The sequence below is a fragment of the Onychomys torridus genome, chromosome 5, assembly GCF_903995425.1.
Source record: "Onychomys torridus chromosome 5, mOncTor1.1, whole genome shotgun sequence".
NCBI lineage: Eukaryota > Metazoa > Chordata > Mammalia > Rodentia > Cricetidae > Onychomys > Onychomys torridus.
Window position 1 is genome coordinate 127,567,920 of NC_050447.1, and position 18,191 is coordinate 127,586,110.

General features: G+C 47.9%; 1 protein-coding gene across 4 annotated transcripts in view; it reads left to right on the top strand.

Moving 5' to 3' along the window:
• Nucleotides 1–7,555, top strand: part of Faf2 (Fas associated factor family member 2) — a 41,497-nt gene extending 33,942 nt beyond the window's left edge. For 3 of the 4 annotated variants that reach the window (XM_036188196.1, XM_036188197.1, XM_036188198.1), the window contains 3 exons: nucleotides 2,836–3,007; nucleotides 3,809–3,952; nucleotides 6,779–7,016. In XM_036188196.1, the coding sequence (XP_036044089.1) occupies nucleotides 2,836–3,007; nucleotides 3,809–3,952; nucleotides 6,779–6,961 (499 nt within the window). In that variant the 3' untranslated portion in view covers nucleotides 6,962–7,016. Of the gene's footprint in view, nucleotides 1–2,835; nucleotides 3,008–3,808; nucleotides 3,953–6,778 lie in introns of all 4 variants that reach the window. The other variant, XM_036188195.1, reaches the window with a different exon arrangement.
• The last annotated feature ends 10,636 nt before the right edge of the window (nucleotides 7,556–18,191 follow it).

Consider the following 18,191-nt stretch of genomic DNA (forward strand, 5'->3'; position numbering starts at 1 on the left):
CCAAACAAATGGTTCTGCAGCAGTGACTGCAGCTAGGTGTCTGCTAAATCAATTCACTTCCGACCCTCTTGTTGAGCTCAAGCCTCAAGGCTGTCACCTTTCTCCTTTTTCACTGTAGATGCCAGTTGCAACTCCTGCACTGTTTTGCGTGTACTTTCAGAACCCTAGGTCAAGGCTCCCACAGCTTGCACTTTGATTAATTTATTCAAGCACTTCAGCAAGCTCTGGAAGCACTTAGCTTCACTTGTTTCAGCTCTCAGGGTGTGTTTAAATTATGTCCTTCCAAGACCCAGACTCAGCTGGGTGTGGTGGCGCACGCCTGTAATCCCAGCACTTGGGAGGCAGAGGCAGGTGGATCTCTGTGAGTTCGAGGCCAGCCTGGTCTACAAAGTGAGATCCAGGACAGCCTCCAAAGCTACAAAAACCAAAAACCAAAAAAAAAAAAAAGAAAGAAAGAAAGAAAGAAATAAGGTAAGCCAGGTGGTGGTGGTTCACATCTTTAATCCCAGCACTCAGGAGGCTTCAAACACCCACCCCCCCACACCCACCCCCCCACACACAAAAAGGGCCTGGAGAGAGATGGCTCAGTTGTTAAGACCATGCACTTCTCTTATAGAGGACTCTATTTCAAATCCCAGCACTTAAGACAGTCAGCTCATAACTACAGCTCTAGATTGAACTCCTTAAAGGGCGCCTGTGTACATGTTCACACACACACAATTTTTTTGGTTTTGTTTTTCTTCTAGACAGGGTTTCTCTGTGTATCCCTAGCTGTCCTGGAACTAGCTCTGTAGACCACGCTGGCCTTGAACTCACATAGATCTGCCTGCCTCTGCTTCCCAAGTACTGTAATTAAAGGTGTGTACTATCAACTGCCTGGCCAACACACACAATTTAAAAAAATAAGAATAATTTTTTTTAAAGTTTGAGGGCCGGCCAGGTGGTACTTGTTTTTAAGTCTGAGTCCTCAGGACCCACATGGTGGAAGGAAAGCACTGACCCCAGGTGTCCTCTGACCTCCACATTGTGCTGTGGGGTGCTCACTCCATATCTGTACCATGTGCAAATAAATACACGTAGGAGAAAACATGCAGAATCCTGTAACTGGCCAAAGTGTGGAGAATAATGATGGTGACATACTTGGCTGTCACGTGGAACAGTGTACTCATGCCCTTCAGGGCTCAGGGAATACCGGAAGTAGGAGCAGAAAGAAAGTCAAAGCCAGGGGATGAAGAGATGTCATCTGGACACAGCACAGCTGTTGCACTCCTAAACTCCCTGCAGCTGTGCTATCGGCCCATCAGCATTTCATCATGGATGGGGCCTCATAGACCACAGCCCTCCCTGAGGGACTGTTGCAGTCAGTGATTGTTGGGGGTAGCACTGATAAGTTGCCCATGCTTCCATAAATAACCTCCCAACTACCCTCTGGCAAGAAACAGAACTCAGTGGCCACAAACAGAAAGACAGTCAGAGAGGACTTGTTGAGAAGGTCAGTGGAAAGGGAGGGATGAGAGGAGAATGGAAGTTGGAAAATGAATAAAGGTCATTGTATAAATCATGCAATTGTCCAACAGTAAGTGGAGAGCCAGTGAAGTAGCTCCGCAGGTAAAGCTACTGTCTGACACTCAGATTCTGATCCTGACCGAATCCCACATGAGGCTGGCCATGAGAAAAGATGTGGCTCTTTCAGACTCTGGTTCGGAAATGCCTTTGTGAAACAGCATGTTTACCTTGCCACCAAATCATCAGTGTAAGAGAAGATAGAGCCAGGCGGTGGTGGCGCACACCTGTAATCCCAGCACTCGGGAGGCAGAGGCAGGCAGATCTCTGTGAGTTCGAGACCAGCCTGGGCTACAGAGTGAGTTCCAGGAAAGGCAGAGCTACACAGAGAAACCCTGTCTCGAAAAACCAAAAACAGAAAGGGGGGGGAAGGGAGGGGAGAGGAGAGGAGAGGAGAGGGGGAGAAAATAGACTGGGAATGTAGCTGAGCTAGTAGAGTGTCTTGCTGGCATGCACAACCCTGAGTTCTATCCTATCTGGAATCTGTCTGACGCCTTGAAAGGCGTCAGAAGTTTAAGGTCATCCTTAAATAATTAGTGAGTTTTGAGACCACCCTCGGGAATGTAAGTCTGTGTCTTAGCCAGGGTTTCCATCATTGTGATGAGACATCATGACTAAAAGCAGGATGAGGAGGAAAGGGTTTATTTTGCTTATAGTTCCACATCACAGTTCATCATCCAAGGAAGTCAGAGTAGGAACTCAAAACAGGACAGGAACCTGGAGGCAGGAGCTGATGCAGAGGCCATGGACAAGTGCTGCTACCTAGTTGCTCAGCCTGCTTTATTATGGAACTCAGAACCGCTAGCCCAGTGGTGGCCCCACCCATAATGAACTGGGCCCTCTCCCTCAACCACTAATTAAGAAAATGTCCCCCACAGGTTTGCCTTTAAGCCAGGCATTCTCCCAGGTGTGTTTCACTCTTCTCAGGTACCTCAGCTTGAGTCAAATTGACAAGTGAATAAGTAGCAGCAACCAGGACACTGTCTCAGAAAAAAATCTTTCTTTAATAAAATAAAAACCAGGACCTGGGTGTGGTGGGCATGTCTCTAGTCTCAGTACTTGAAAGGCTGAAGCAGGGAGATCTCAAGCTAGGGGCCAACCTTCAAGAACAGGGAAGTGGGAGAAACACAGTCAAGAAATGTACTTGCCTAGCACACTGATGGCCCTGGGTTCTATCCCTAGAGGGAAGAGGGAGAGGGAGGAGGAAGACGGGCTAGGAAACAACTTTGTGGAGTTGGGGATTTGTTTGGCATGGTTTCGATCTGTCCACAGGGAAGAAAGGAACCAGACCCAAGTGCTGAGACAGCAACAGGATGAGGCCTACCTGGCTTCCCTCAGGGCAGACCAGGAGAAAGAAAGGAAGAAGAGAGAGGAGCGAGAGAGGAAGCGCCGGAAGGAGGAGGAGGTGCAGCAGCAGAAGCTGGCGGAGGAGAGAAGGCGGCAGGTGAGCCTTGTTTCTGTCCTTGTCATTCCCAGCGTGCCGAGACCTTGTCACTCAGGGCTCTGTGTGTGACGCCGGAGTTGTGTTGGGATTGTGGGTGACTTGTTTCTCACCTCATTTGTTCTCGGTGTCAATGTCAGCAGACTGGCATTTGCTCATGGTGTTTTTTCACTGTGTATTGCCACTTGCTTACAGCCAGGATCCTTTTTCCTCTAAATAATCAAATGCCTAAACATAGTCAGCAATACAGGTGGTACAGTGAAGTTGTTCCTCATTTCTTGCCAAGTATGATTTTGGGGGGTGGTTTTATAATTTTATCCAGCCAGGTGTGCATGCCTTCAGTCCCATCGCTTGGAAAGCAGAGGCAGATGGATCTCTGTCAATTTGAGGCCAACCTGATCTACATATCAAGTTCTAGGCCAGCCAGGGTTACATAAATAGACCCTGCCTCAATCAGTCAGTCAATGAGATTTTGTCGATGTGTATATGTGATGTGTGAGTGCTGACACACAATGACACAGGGCTTCTGTGAAGGTCAGAAGACATTTTGGGGACTCTCTCTCTCCTTCCACCCTCAACACGGTTTCTGAGGAAGGAACTTGGATCTTCTTTAGGCTTGTACCTTCAGGGCCCAAGCACTTTTACCTGATGAGCTATCCTGCCAGTCCCCAGGAGAGTTTCCTTATAGTAATTGTTCATTAATTTTTCTTCCTGGTGCACAATAAATCTACATGGCCATTGTATTCCTGGTTTCTTGTTTCCCTGTTTAAGCCAAATCCTTACCTTTGTTTTGTGTCTTTCTAGAACTTACAGGAGGAAAAAGAAAGAAAGTTGGAATGCCTGCCTCCTGAGCCATCCCCAGATGACCCTGAAAGTGTCAAGATCATTTTCAAGTTACCCAATGATTCCAGAGTAGAGAGACGATTCCATTTTTCACAGTCTCTAACAGTAAGGATCACTGATGAAAAGGAGCCAGATGATATATGTAGATTTAGGCTGTAGATGTGTGTTTGTGTATGTACACCATGGTGTGCATATGGAGGTCCAGAGGACAAGTCATGGGAATCCAGTGTCCTGGGTGTGGGTCCTTGGGATGGGGTCTTGTGGCTTAGCAGAAAGGAAGGACCCTTACCTGCTGAGCCCTTTGATGCGGCTCCTCCCCACCCCTTAACTTTAAACTGAAAATACATTGTGTTCTGAACTAGACACATTTACGTTGAGTACAGAAAATAAGACTCAAAGGACTAAACAGAATGAAAATGAGGTGGTGGCTTGGAAGAGAAGCAGATAGCTCCATTTATGTGTTTACTTATATTGAGAGTAGAGCATTCACACCTCTGATTCTTTGGGTTTTATTTTTAGTGCTGGGGATGGAATTAAGGGTCTCCCATATGCTAGGCAAGCATTCCAACATTGAGCTACATCTCCAACCCTGGATTTTTTTTTTTAAAGTAAGATTTATGTATTTTATGTATATGTGTGTTTGTTTGTTTGTTTTTCGAGACAGGGTCTGTAAAACTCTGTAGACCAGGCTGGCCTTGAACTCAGAGAGATCTGCTTGCCTTTGCCTCCCCAGTGCTGGGATTAATGTTTTATCTGTACACCAGAAGAGGGCATCAGATTCCATGAGAATTACATGAGACTACAGTCAGATGGTTGTGAGCCACTGTGTGGATGCTGGGAATTGAACTAAAGATCTCAGAAGAGCAGCCAGTTCTTTTAATTCCACTAAGCCCTGGAAGTAGGTAACATAAATGTGCCTCCACAGAGGCAGGCCAATCTCAGAGTTTGAGTTCAACCTGGTCTACTTACTGAATTTTCAGCCAGTCAGAGGCCAGCATAATGAGACCCTGTCTTGAAGGAAAAAAAAAAGAAAAAAGGCGGGGCTGGAGAGATAGCTCAGAGGGGAAGAGCACTGGCTGTTCTTCCAGAGGCCCTGAGTTCAATTCCCAGCACCCATGTGGTGGCTCACAACCATCTGTAATAAGATCTGGTGCCCTCTTCTGGCCTGCAGGCATACATGCAGGCAGAACACTGTATACATAATAAAATAAATAAATCTTAAAAAAAAAAAAAAGGCTAAATCACAGGGAAAACCATCCCTAGATCCTATGGCTAGTCCAGAAAAACAGCTGGAGCTGCTCAGTTATTAAAAGCACTTCCTGCCAGGCAGTGGTGGCGCACGCCTGAAACCCCAGCACTTGGGAGGCAGAGGCAGGTGGATCTCTGTGAGTTCAAGGCCAGCCTGGCCTACAAAGCGAGTTCCAGGACAGCCTCCAAAACTACAGAGAAACCCTGTCTCAAAAAAAAAAAAAAAAAAAAAAAAAAAAAGCACTTCCTGCTCATCTGGAGAGCCTGAGTTTGGTTCTCAGCACCCACTTGAGGTGGTTCACCTGTAACTCAAGCTCCCATGACCTCCATGGGCCTTGCTCTCATGTGTACATACCCACCCATCCCCTGACAACCATATACATATAATTTTAAGACATTTTTTAAGCAGTTGACTTCCTTTCAAACAGGAGATCCAGCTGCTACTCCGCTTATTTTCATCACAAAAGAAAAGAATGCTTGGAATGGTGTCACATTGCTGTAATTGCTACTTTGGGAAGGGGAAACAGAAGGTTCAGGAGTTCAAGGCCAGCCTTGTCTATATACCAAGTTCACAACCAGCCTGGGCTACCTAAAACTCAAAAATAAGGGCCAGTGAGGTAGCTTAGTGCTTAAAGGTGCTTGCCTCCAAGCCTGATAACCTTAGTTCAAACAAACAAACAAAATCCCCAAGACAGTAACATGTATAATATTGTCAGTTAAATAGGTATAATTACTTTAAACAATTTAAAGGATACAGAAGAATGCTTGAGATTTATCTGAGTGTCTGATGATTTTGGCTTAGGGGAGCGATCCTGAAACCATTATCCCCCACGGTATTGAAGGATGAGTATATAAATTTTTTATAATATGTCAATTAAATTTTCTGATTTTGAAGTCATTTAAAGTGTAACAAAATTATGTCTTCTGGGGTAATGGGACACCAAGGTTGACAGACCTCTTAAGACTACCTCAAAGAGAAATATATTTTGTATGCTACACTTGTAGCTTTTCTGTAACTGTAGTTATTTCTGAGTACATGTTGTTTACTTTGCTGGGTGTAATTGCCCCATGCTGGTACATGCCTGTGATCTCAGCACTGGAAGAAACAGAAGAGGCAGGTCGATCTCTGAATTTAAAGCCAACCTGGTCTACATTGTGAGATTCTCAGATAAACAAATGAATAAATTTTAAAATTGTTTAGCTTTACATAAAGACAGATTCTCAAAGATAAAACATAATTCAAAGGGCTAGTGATAGGCTTGTGTGAATTTTTTTGAGCCAGGGTCTTCACATAGCCCTGGCTGTCCTGGAACTCATTATGTACACCAGGCTGGCTTCAAACTCAGAGATCTGCCTGGCTTGGCCTCCCAAGTGCTGGGATTAAAGTCGTATGTCACTACTGCCTGGCTCCTTGTGAATTCTTTTTTTTCTTTTTTTTTTTGGAGCTGAGGTTCGAACCCAGGGCCTTGTGCTTGCTAGGCAAGCACTCTGCCACTGAGCTAAATCCCCAACCCATGAATTCTTAAAAAGAGCAACCACAGTTTTTTTTCCAGTGAACTAAACATACGTTCAATTCCATTGTAATGTGGCTACTGTATACCTGGGTCATCCTTGGGAAGGTTGGGGACATCTGACTTCACGGTGTGTCTCCTCACTGTATTATTTTCTGTGTGGCATCTACAGGTCATCCATGACTTCTTATTCTCCTTGAAGGAAAGCCCTGAGAAGTTCCAGATTGAAGCCAATTTCCCAAGACGGGTCCTGCCCTGTGTCCCTTCAGAGGAATGGCCCAACCCCCCAACACTGCAGGAGGCGGGACTCAGCCACACAGAGGTTCTCTTTGTTCAGGACCTGACAGACGATTGACAGCTTTCTGCCTCCTCCCTCCCACCCCACCCCTAAAAGAAATGGAAAAACAGAAAGAGAGAACAAGAGATAAATTCATATTATTATTATTATAATACAATATTTTTTGAAGAAAACTGCTGCATCCTACGGAGGGATCAGAGACCATGCTGTCTGCAAGAGTCACAGCCTGTGTGCGTGTGCAAGGCCAGCAATGAACACACCTGCTCGGCAGACTTACCTTCCCACAGCCTCTACCACATACCTTCCAGTGAAGAGACTTCTCCTCCAACCCATCCGTTGTCCAAGTGGGGAAGGAGACATTCCCACTGTCTCTCATTCATTCTTGCTTTTCTAGAAAATACAAATGGAAACCTCCATAACCAGCTACAGCAGCATCTCCTGAGGAGGAGGGGAGCCAGCCTGGACAGACGAGCAGACTGCCACAGTTTACGAATTATTTGTTTCTGTTTGTTTTGTAACGATAATGACCAAAGGAATGAGGCTGACTTAGGTGTATTTTTTTTCCTTAAATTTATTTGATAAAGAGCCAATGCTGTGGGTTCCTTAGCCCAAGGTAGTGTAATAAAGGTGCCCTGGGCTAATTTGCGCGTATTTCTGCCATTGCCCCTCGTCCTCACAGAGAGGTCGTTTGTTCTGGTACATTTCTGCCGCTTGTGTATGCCATTTGGAGCAGCGAGAGGAACTCTGCGTTCTTCACCCACAAAGGCTGTGTGTGTACAGTTTACACCTGTGTGTGGGGTGTGTGCTCACCTTCACACATAACTGCAGCTTTTTCTTGGCATTTGTACTAGGTGGTGGTGAAGGGCTCTGGCTCTTCTCTGCACATGCTACTCTTCCCAGTTTTCCTAACTTGTCAAGCTTGGTGCCTTCCCAAAGGACTAGTGGGACCCACCCTTGGGCCCACCATTCCACCTGCGGGTGCCCGTCCTGTTTGAGTGCAAGTGTGAGAATGATGTTTTAAGCGTGGAACCATAGCCCGCGTGGTGGTCCACACTTGTAGTCCCAGCACTGGGAGAGAGACAGAGGAAGTCAGATCTCTGATTTTCAGGCCAGCCAGAGCCACATAGTGAGACCCTGTCTCAAAGAAAGGGGAACTGAGACTCCCAGCCTGTGGAAGTTGTTGGAAGGCACATTTCTCTTTCTGATGAGGCCATAGCAGAGGTAGCTTTTGACCTTCCTCCTTTGCCATGGTGAAACAGCGGGGGCTTTTTCCTCTAGATGTCTCATCTGTGGCTGAGTTCATGGGAGTGGGTACGTGGTTAGGCCATGCATTAACACACACCAGTGTGCACTGACAAGTTTTCCAAAGTATGGACTAGCTGGACTGATACAGACTTCACACTGCCACCCTTTGAATTGACTGTAGTCACTAGTGTACCATGAGGCAAGGCAGTCCAGTGAAGAGAAAGCCTGGCTTGTGTTGGTCACCTCCAGAAGCCCCTCTTAACTAAAGCTCCTGCTCTCTAGCTTTCCACTGTTAGAATAAGCGTGGTGAGGATACCTCGTGGAGTCCTTTGGAAAACCTGAGAATGTCCTATGGCCTTAGTGCAGGGCTCGAAATTCTATCTTAGGAAACGATAGCTCTGCTGACTGGCTGCCAGGGCGGGTGAGAAACCACGCCTGATGCCAAACTGCAGTGATGGGCCTAGATGGCCCTGAGGTGAAGTCTTCCCAACGACAGCTACGCAGAGGGACTTTTTACCTGCAGCCTCTCTCCCAGTGTGTGGTCTCTGTCTGTCTGCCTGGTACACAGGCAGGTGTACTGTGGAAGTCTTCTGCTCACACCTGCTTGAGGAAGTTCTGATTCCCCCCTTAATCTCATTCTGTAATGTGTGCATTTTATGCTTCTCACCTTTTGATAGCTGCAGAAAGATTCTAGAGGGCAGAGTAAAACCAGGCACCTCTGAGGACAGCCTGTTCGTGGACTGGAGCTTCGTGTGAAGTACCTGCCCGACTCTGGTCATCTCCCCCATCCCCTTAGCTTTTTTCTCATCTTTGGTGGCCCAGGCTGGCCTTGAGCTTGTACCCTCCTGCTTCCCACTCATGTGGTGGGATCATGGGTGCGCACCACCACACCAGGCTCTATAGTAGCCGTGGAACAGCTCCACTTTCTTGCTGCCTGGGTGGCAGTCCCCATTCCTAGGTGAAATATGAATCTGACATAGTGTCCCTCATGCCAGTACAGTCTGTGACTCCCTAAGACCTGTGAGCCTGAGGAGACCTTCTGGCCTTTGCTGGTGTCTAAATTGCTTCTGGGCAAGTCATGGATGATAGAAGCACTTATTTCAAGTCTGTCCCTTGCTCCCACGGAAAAAGTCTCAGCTGAATGGCCATGGGGATGACCAGGCAGTGGTGCCTGAGTGAGTTGAAGTCTTGCAGCCTCAGTGGGTCCTGTCTGGTCTTCCTCTGCTGAGTTGTCTGCAGAATATAGGTTTGTTTTTGGTTTTTCTCCTTGCTTGCGTCCACCATGAGATAATAGAGAAGAGATGGCCACAGAGTTCCTGTCTCTTTAAAAACTAAAAGAACAAAAACAAAAAACCTAGAGTCTCCAACTGATCAGCTATTATGAAAATTGCTAATGGTGCCAAGGCCACCGAAAGAGTTTCAGAAATGGACTGAGAAGGAGCAGTACCCCCAGAACACAAAGTCAGGGTGTCACCCGGTGCTGATCAGGGACCACCACCTTACAGCTGGTTGGGTTTTCTGTTTGTCTGGGGGCAGGTTTTGACTTGAGAAGAACACAGCAACAGAATATCCATCCACAAAAGATGCAGTGCCCCATCCTGTACTGCACCTGAGGAGTTAACAGTTTCCTGAAGAAATCCAGTGTACTTCAAATTTTTCATAAAGGTTTACATTGTATTGTAGGTTAACATTAAACGTTTTATAACAAAAATTATACAACCAGCTGTGGGTCTTTCTGTCTAGAAACTTTCCCATGTGAAGGGAACAGGAAAGGCAATGTGGAGAAGAATCGGGAGAATCCTGGAGTTAAAATAGACCTCACACAGATACACTGTATCCCTGTGAGAAACAGCCATCTTTGTGTAGGAAGAGGGGATGGACATGGGATCAGGTTCACTGTCATTGATCAGCTTTGTGACTTCAGGCAGCTGCAGTTTCCCAATTTTAAACGAAGCTAATGACCAGCTTGCTTGGGGAGAAGTTTGAAAGAATAAATGAAAATGTAGTGTTCCCTCCCGGTCCCACAGGGGTGTATTTTGAAGGAGCATCGCCACACAAGAGTAGCTGTCTGTTCCTGTAAAGCAGAGCACTTGGGGGAGTCACATCCAGGGGCGACTTCCGCTCCTGTTTTCATCCAAGCCTCAGCCTTTCTCTTCCCTGCCCTTTCCTGGTACAGATAACTCATCCGAGAATTCCATGGGCCCTTGTCACCCTCAGCCCACTCGGGTCTCCAACAATGGGGGAGGAGAGCATTTTTTTTAACCTTTATTTTTATGTGCATGGGTGTTTTGCCTGCATTTATATCTGCATCACATGTGAATACAACTCCATCTTTTTTGTTTGTTTTGTTTTGTTTCGAGACAGGGTTCCTCTGGGTAGCTTTGGTGCTGTCCTAGATCTTACTCTGTAGACCAGACTGGCCTCGAACTGACAGAGATCCACTTGCCTCTGCCTCCTGAGTGCTAGGATAAAAGGCGTGTGCCACCACTGCCCAGCCAGCTCCGTCTTTAAAGTACATGGTAAGTATAAACTTAACCTCTGCCCAGACAGTCTGCAAGAGTTTATTCACCTAAGGTCAGAAGATAAAACAACTTAAACTCTGATGCCAGACACAAGTGGTTTAAAGTCCTGGCTTTGGCAGTGATTCTGGTCATGTGACTTCTGTTCTTTAGGCCAAGGTTTCAGCTATAAAGTGGACTGGCTGTAGCATTTTCTTTCTTTCTTTTTTTTTTTTTTTTCCAAGAGAGGGTTTCTCTATGTAACTTTGCGCCTTTCCTGGAATTCACTCTGTAGACCAGCCTGGCCTCGAACTCACAAGAGATCTGCCTGCCTCTGCCTCTTGAGTGCTGGGATTAAAGGCATGTGCCACCCCCGCCCGGCCGCATTTTATTTCTTGAAACAGGGTCTTCCTGTGTAGCCCTGGCTGACCTGGAACTTGCTATGTAGCCCTAGCCTTGAACTCAGATTAACAAGTGCTGGTATTAAAGGCATGCACCACCATGCCTGGCCTGGCTGTAGCATTTTAGTGTGACTGAATGAATTGCTAAGTGTTGCAGTGTTTGCTAAGTACCCGAATCATGTTTTCAGTGATGTGTAGTTTGCTCAGTGAAGGTTTGCCTGAGTAGGCTGGAGTACAGCTCATTAGCAGACTACTGGCCCAGTGTGCGTGGAGGTCTGAGGTCTCTTCCTAGACTTGTAAAAACAACAAAAACTCACCCAAGTATGAATAAGGGGTTGGGGTAAAGTGGGGCTTTGCTTATTGGCAGGTAGTGCCTGGCTCTGACATACCTCATTTGCAGCACCTTTGGAACTGCTTAAAAACAACAAACACGGGGCTGGAGAGATGGCTCAGAGGTTAACATCACTGACTGCTCTTCCAGAGGTCCTGAGTTCAATTCCCAGCAACCACATGGTGGCTCACAGCCATCTGTAATGAGATCTGGTGCCCTCTTCTGTATACATAATAAATAAATAAATAAAATGAAAGGAAAAAAAACCTATTCTTTAAAAAAAAAAAAAAAAAAAAAAAAAAGCATAGATTTTCATTTATTTTGAGAATCAAGGGGCAACACGAAGGAGCCAGTTCTCTCCTTCCACTGTGTGGATCCTAGAGATCGGACTCTCATGGTCAAGGTTGACAGCAAGCACCTCGCTCTACCTGCTAAGCCATGCCCCTGGTCCTGTGCTGTATACCCCGTTAGAGTGCCCTGTGCTAACTCTCAGGATGACACCCAAAAAATTCCAGGATTCTTTAAATTGAGGCTTGCAGCGGGGAGGTGGTGGCGCGGGGCTTTAATTCAGAACTCAGGAGGCAGAGGCAGGTGGATCTCTTGAGTTCATGGCCAGCCTGGGCTACAGAGAGTTGCAGGACAGCTAAGGCTACACAGAGAAACCCTGTCTCGAAACTCACCCCACCCCCCAAAAAATGAAGGTTTTCCTTGTAAGATGAAGCCTGTGAGTGGAAAGCTGGGCATGGCCATCTCTCCAGTACCAGAACTTTCAAGGCTGAGGCAGGAAGATTTAGTTAAACCCACCCCGGGCTACAGAAACTCAAACAAAGCCTGTCAGTAGAAGCCACTTGGTTTCCTAGGACTTGTCAGTAGGAAGCAGGGTGATCCTGAAGTACAATGCTGAGGCACGTGCCACCCGCATAGACCACTTTGTCCCCATGTGACTGCTACCAGCCATTCTCCAGATGCTGACAACCCAGGACTCCCACATACACAATGAGGGTCTCCTAAAATTTTGCTTTTTTTTTTTTTTAAAGAGTTTGTGTGTGTTTGCCCACATGTTGGTGTGTACACTACTTATGTGCCTGATATCCTCAGAGGCAAGAGGGAGTTGGATGCCCTGGAACTGAAGTTACGGACATAGGAGCCACCATGTGGGTGGGTTCTAGGAGCCAAAGCTGGGTCCTCTCCTAGAGCAGCCAGTGCTCTTAACCACTGATCCGTCCCTTCAGCTCCATAACTCCTCTTTTTTCTTGTGGTGCTGGCAATTAAACCGAAGGAAGCATCCTAGACCATGTCGATATGGGATTCTTGTTGTTTGGTTTTAATTGTTTTGTTTGAGACAAGGTCTTTGTATTGTGTAGCTCAGGCTGTCCTGGAAATCAGTCTGTCGATCAGGCTGACCTCACACAGAGATCTGCCTGCCTTGAGATTGAAGGCATGTGCCACCATGCCTGGCTGATATTAGTTTTAATAATTTTATTTTTTATATATTATGTGTGTGTATGTGTGTGTACCAGGAGCCTATGGACATCAGAAGAGGGCATCAGATCATCTGGAACTGGAATTAAAGGCATTATAGGCAGTTGTGAGCCACCATGTGGGTGCTGGGATTGAAACTCGGGTCCTACCCAAGAGCAGTAAACACTCCTTAACTGTTGAGCAATATCCAGCCCTTCAGTAATTTTTTTTTTAATGAGATATACTTTGCATAAGTACCCAGATTTTTAAGTCTTTACAAAAGTTGATGCATACACCAAACGGAGATTTAGAGGACTTCAGTTACCTCAAAAAGTTCCCTTGAATGCAGCTCCTTAACAGCCTCTTAGGAGAGGACCACCTCTGCCTTTCACCAAAGGAGGGAGGACCACCTCTGCCTTTCACCATGGGAGGGAGGACCACCTCTGCCTTTCACCATGGGAGGGAGGACCACCTCTGCCTTTCACCATGGGAGGGAGGACCACCCTCTGCCTTTCACCATGGGAGGGAGGACCACCCTCTGCCTTTCACCATGGGAGGGAGGACCACCCTCTGCCTTTCACCATGGGAGGGAGGACCACCCTCTGCCTTTCACCATGGGAGGGAGGACCACCCTCTGCCTTTCACCATGGGAGGGAGGACCACCCTCTGCCTTTCACCATGGGAGGGAGGACCACCTCTGCCTTTCACCATAGGAGTGTTAGGGTCGACGTACAAAACAGAGAGCTCCACTCCGATATCGGATCACAAATGAAGCTTTACTTTAACACAAGCTCATGGGGCACCAGCGCGAGGACTAGCTGGTGACCCCGAGTTTGAGGCTCACAGGCCTTTTATGAGGCAGTTCTACCAGGGCAGGGGAGTGGGGTCACCCCGAGTGCAGACACCTGGACGCCAGATGTCTCTGCGGTCTTTCTCAGAGTCTGGGTAGGTAAACGAATTCCAAGCTTATCTAGCAAGGGGTTATTTGGCAAGCATTCTTCCCAAGCGATTTATCTTGCAAACACAACCGCAGGGGTCATCCTGCAAGCATCCTGTTAGCATAGCGCAATGGGCTAACTTTTCTGATATGGGGCGTGGGGGCAGAGTGCAGTATTTTCCACTGAATCTGCAATTAGCAGAGATAGTGGGGGGGGGGGGCTTATTTCCCTTACAATGGCCTTTCATTCCTCCCTTTCTCTTGTGCAGGCCTTTAATCCTAAAGGCCACTGCCAGATACCGGCTGGTATCGTTGTCTTAGGACCATCATCTTAACCTCATTTACCTGGGATTGTACAAAAGCCGAGATTCGATTGAGGATACATGGTCCAATCATGAGGATAAGAATTAATACAACAAGTGGTCCTGTGAGGGCTGACAATAATGTAGTTAGCCATGGGGATTGATTATACCATCCCTTATTACATCCGTATTTTTTTCATTATATTTACAAGTTTCCTTTCCATCCTGACAGACGGCTGGCGATCTAGGGTTCCTAGGGTCAGTTGTAGGGATATCCCAGTCATCTGACCCTGCTGCTAGCTGGCAGAGGTCCGGGTGCAAGTCAGGCCATCAGCCCCACAGTGGGTGCCGATTAGAGGTAATTTTTTATACAATTTTCCCTTGGCCTGATATAACCTGCCAAGTCTGAGACATTGGTTGATGTGGGTTACTTGCGGTCGCACTGGCGACGAATCTGAAGCTTAAGAGGATGGTCAGTCCGTTCCGCAGTCCAGGAGTCTTCTGGCACTTTGGCTGGCTTGAGGTGGGAGGCATGGATCCAGGCAGCGATCCCGTCCACCTTGACCGCCGTTGGAGTGGTCAGCAGGACTTGGTATGGTCCCTTCCACCGGGGTTCCAAAGTCTGATGCTGGTGTCTGTGGACGTATACGAAGTCTCCCACGTGGAACTGATGGGCAGTGCTGTCCCCGCTGGGTTGGTATGCAGCGGACAGTTGCTTCCACAGTGTATGCTGGACAGATGCTAAGGCTTGCAGCCTGTCAGACAGAGGGGAAGGCATGATTTCTCTTTGCTGGAGGGTTAGGTTCTTAACTGGGGGTGCACACCCAAGGAGCAGTTCAAAGTGGGTAAGACCCATGAAGGAAGGGGTATTTCTAGCTCTAAAGAGGGCATACGGTAGGAGCATCATCCAATCTCTAGAGCCAGTCTCCATGGTCAATTTGGTTAAGGTCTCCTTAATTGTTCTGTCCTGAGCTCTGGGGTCTATAGATATAATGTAATTTTTAATCAACCCCCAGTATTTTTGTCAGTCCCTGACTTACCTGGGCCATGAACGCTGGTCCATTATCTGACCCAATTACCTGAGGCAGTCCAAATCTTGGGAAGATTTCTTCCAGGATTTTCTTAGCAACTATTGCTGCAGTCTCCTTTTTGGTGGGGTAGGCTTTTACCCATCCTCTAAAGGTATCTACAAACATTAGCAGGTACTTTAGGCCATATTTAGCTGGCTTTACCTCGGTGAAGTCTGCTTCCCAGTGCTGGCCAGGGCGGGTTCCTCGTAGCCTTTTCCGGGGGCCAGTTTCCCAGGATATGTATTTACCTGCTGGCCGGCCTGGCAAGCAGCTACCATCTTTTCTGCCATTTGTTTCTTTTTAGATGGGGAGAGGGTCTTATCTTTTGTAGTCAGCTGGATCAATTTTCTGCTACCCAGATGGATTAATTTGTAGATCCTTTTTAGAGTGTCTTTCAGAAGTTCCGGGGGTGGAGCCTCTTCAGGAGCTGAATCCTCCGGAGTCCAGGCGTGAATGGCCAGGCTCCTTGGATCCCGGAGGGCAGCCTCCTTTGCCTCTTGATCGGCCTTCCTGCTTCCCGCTGCCATTGGGGAGTCCCCTTTTTGGTGCCCAGGGCAATGTACTATGGCCAGCTCTCGGGGTAACATTACAGCCTCTAATAGGGCCTTAATTTTTTTTTTAAGCCAATGTTAGTAGCCCTCTCTCTCGATATATTGTCCCATGCACATGCGCTGTTGTGAACGCATACCGGCTGTCAGTATAGATTGTGGCCCGTTTCCCTGCAGCCATGGTGAGAGCTCGCGTGAGTGCTATCAGTTCTGCTTTCTGGGCTGAAGTTCCTTCCGGGAACCTACTAGGCCAAATTACCCGATTTTTGTCCACTAAGGCTACTCCCGCTTTCCTCTGCCCCCTCACTCAGGAAGCTGCTGCCATCCGTATACCATATCAGATCAGAGTGGGCTAGAGGCTGGTCTGTTAGGTCCTTTCGGACCCCGGTCTCTTCGGCTAGGATGGCCTCGCAGTTATGGACTAGTTTATTTTTACCCTCCTCCAGGGAGATTGGGAGGCCGGATTTAAAAGGGACGGGGGCCCAAATGTGATGCGGTCTCGGTCTAGTAGCATTGTCTGGTAATAGGTGGCCCGGGCATTGCTCAGCCATCTTTCGGGCGGCTGGTGAACAATGCTCTCTAGTGCATGGGGAGCTATAACAGTCAGATGCTGTCCCAAAGTTAATTTGTCCACGTCTCTCACCAGAGTAGCCACTGTTGTCATTGCCCGGAGGCAAGTGGGCCACCCTCTAGCCACTGGGTGGAGTCGTTTGGATAAGAAGGCGACGGACCTTTTTCAGGGTCCGAGAGCTTGCGCTAGTACACCAACCGCCACCCCCTTTTTCTCGTGGAGATATAGGGTGAAGGGCTTACTCACATCAGGAAGGGTGAGGGCAGGTGCCGACAGGAGTGTCTTCCTTAGTGTCTCGAACGCTGTCTGGTGTTTTTCTTGCCAGACAAAGGGGTTCTTTTCCCGAGCCGGAACTGCTGTGGGTTTTAAGGTGACCACAACAGGTGGCTGTTCTACTGCCAGTCCAGGTCCCCCCCCCCCATCTCTGCCCAAGCCTCTGGGAACCTGTGGGTCCATTTTTTATTTTTCAGTCCTGTGGGGACCATAGTCAGTTGGGCCGCGGGGATGGTGGTCCCATACAGCTGATATTTCTCTGTTGCTGGGAGTTCTTTCCCCAAGTTGACTGTTTTCTGAGTGGTCCAGGGTCTCTCTCTGCTTCCATTTGTTCCTTGGACCAGTGACTTTCGGGTAGACAGAGGGCCTAGTGGATGCTTGATGGCTGAATAGACTGCCCCCATGTCCATCTCAAAGTCCATTGGGGTCCCCTCCATTTTAAACGTTACCCGGAGTTCGGGGAGGGGGTCCGAACCCTGACTTCCTCAGTCGTCAAGGGCCAAGACCGACCGGCCTCGTCTTTTTTTTTTTTTTTTTTTTTTAATAAACCTTTTCTGCTTCCTTGACTAAATCTCTCAAACTCAGTTCCTGCAAACCATCTAATCTCTGTAATTTGTGTCTTATGTCTGCAGCTGACTGTCCTATAAAGGCCATCACTACCGCCCCCTTCTGTTCTTCAGACTGTGGATCGAAAGGCGTATACCTCCTGTATGTTTCCATGAGCCTTTCAAGGAAGGCAGAGGGGGTTTCGTCAGGCCCTTGGAGAACCTCATCTACCTTAGCCAAATTAGTGGGCCTTCTGGCCACCGCATGGAGACCCGCCATTAGAGTCTGGCGATAGAGGGACAGATGCTCCCTACCTTCCGGAGTATTCGGATTCCACGTTGGGCGCCTCATCATGAGGGCGTGCCCTTCTCTGGCGGGTGCCCTGTGCAGGCCCCGAAGGGGAGACGGGGGCCGGTCCGGATCCTGCCCCCGCTGGCGGCAGCGGCGATCTGTAAGGCGGTGGGGGGTCTAGGTCAAGAGAAATGAGATCAGCCTGAGACTCTGGCAGGGGTGCAGGTGTCAGGATCGATGGGGGAGGGGAAGATTTAGGCGAATCAGAGGTTTTGGTTAGAAGGAGAGAGGTATGATCAGTAGGTGGTGCAGATGGGCCGACCTGAAATGACCGGACCCACTTAGGCGGGTTTATCATTAAATCTTTCCAGACCCAGATGTAGGCTTGTTGGTCGGATGCCCATGTGAACCTGCAATGAAGATTTTTTGTTTGACTGTTCTGATTATATTAAGATCAAAAGTACCATCTACCGGCCACCCGACTCCGAAGGTGGGCCATTCAGACGAACAGAAAGTCTGTCACTTTCCTTTCCTCATCCGAACCGCCAGGTTCAACGTGCGGTCCGTCACTGCCGACCAATGAGAGAGGGTTAGGGACAAAGGGGTGGAGGCAGACTTGGTGACCGACTGTCCCTTTCCAAACAAGTAGAAACCGACACAGAAGGACACAAAGATAGAGACACAACATACAAACAAGACAAGCCAGCAAAATGGTAGGGAAAATGAAGCAAAAAGATTGTCTATTGGCCCGGGCCGTCTGAAAAATCTCCTAGACAAAAGGGAATCAGACGGGGCCCCTGTCTCAGGGTCCCC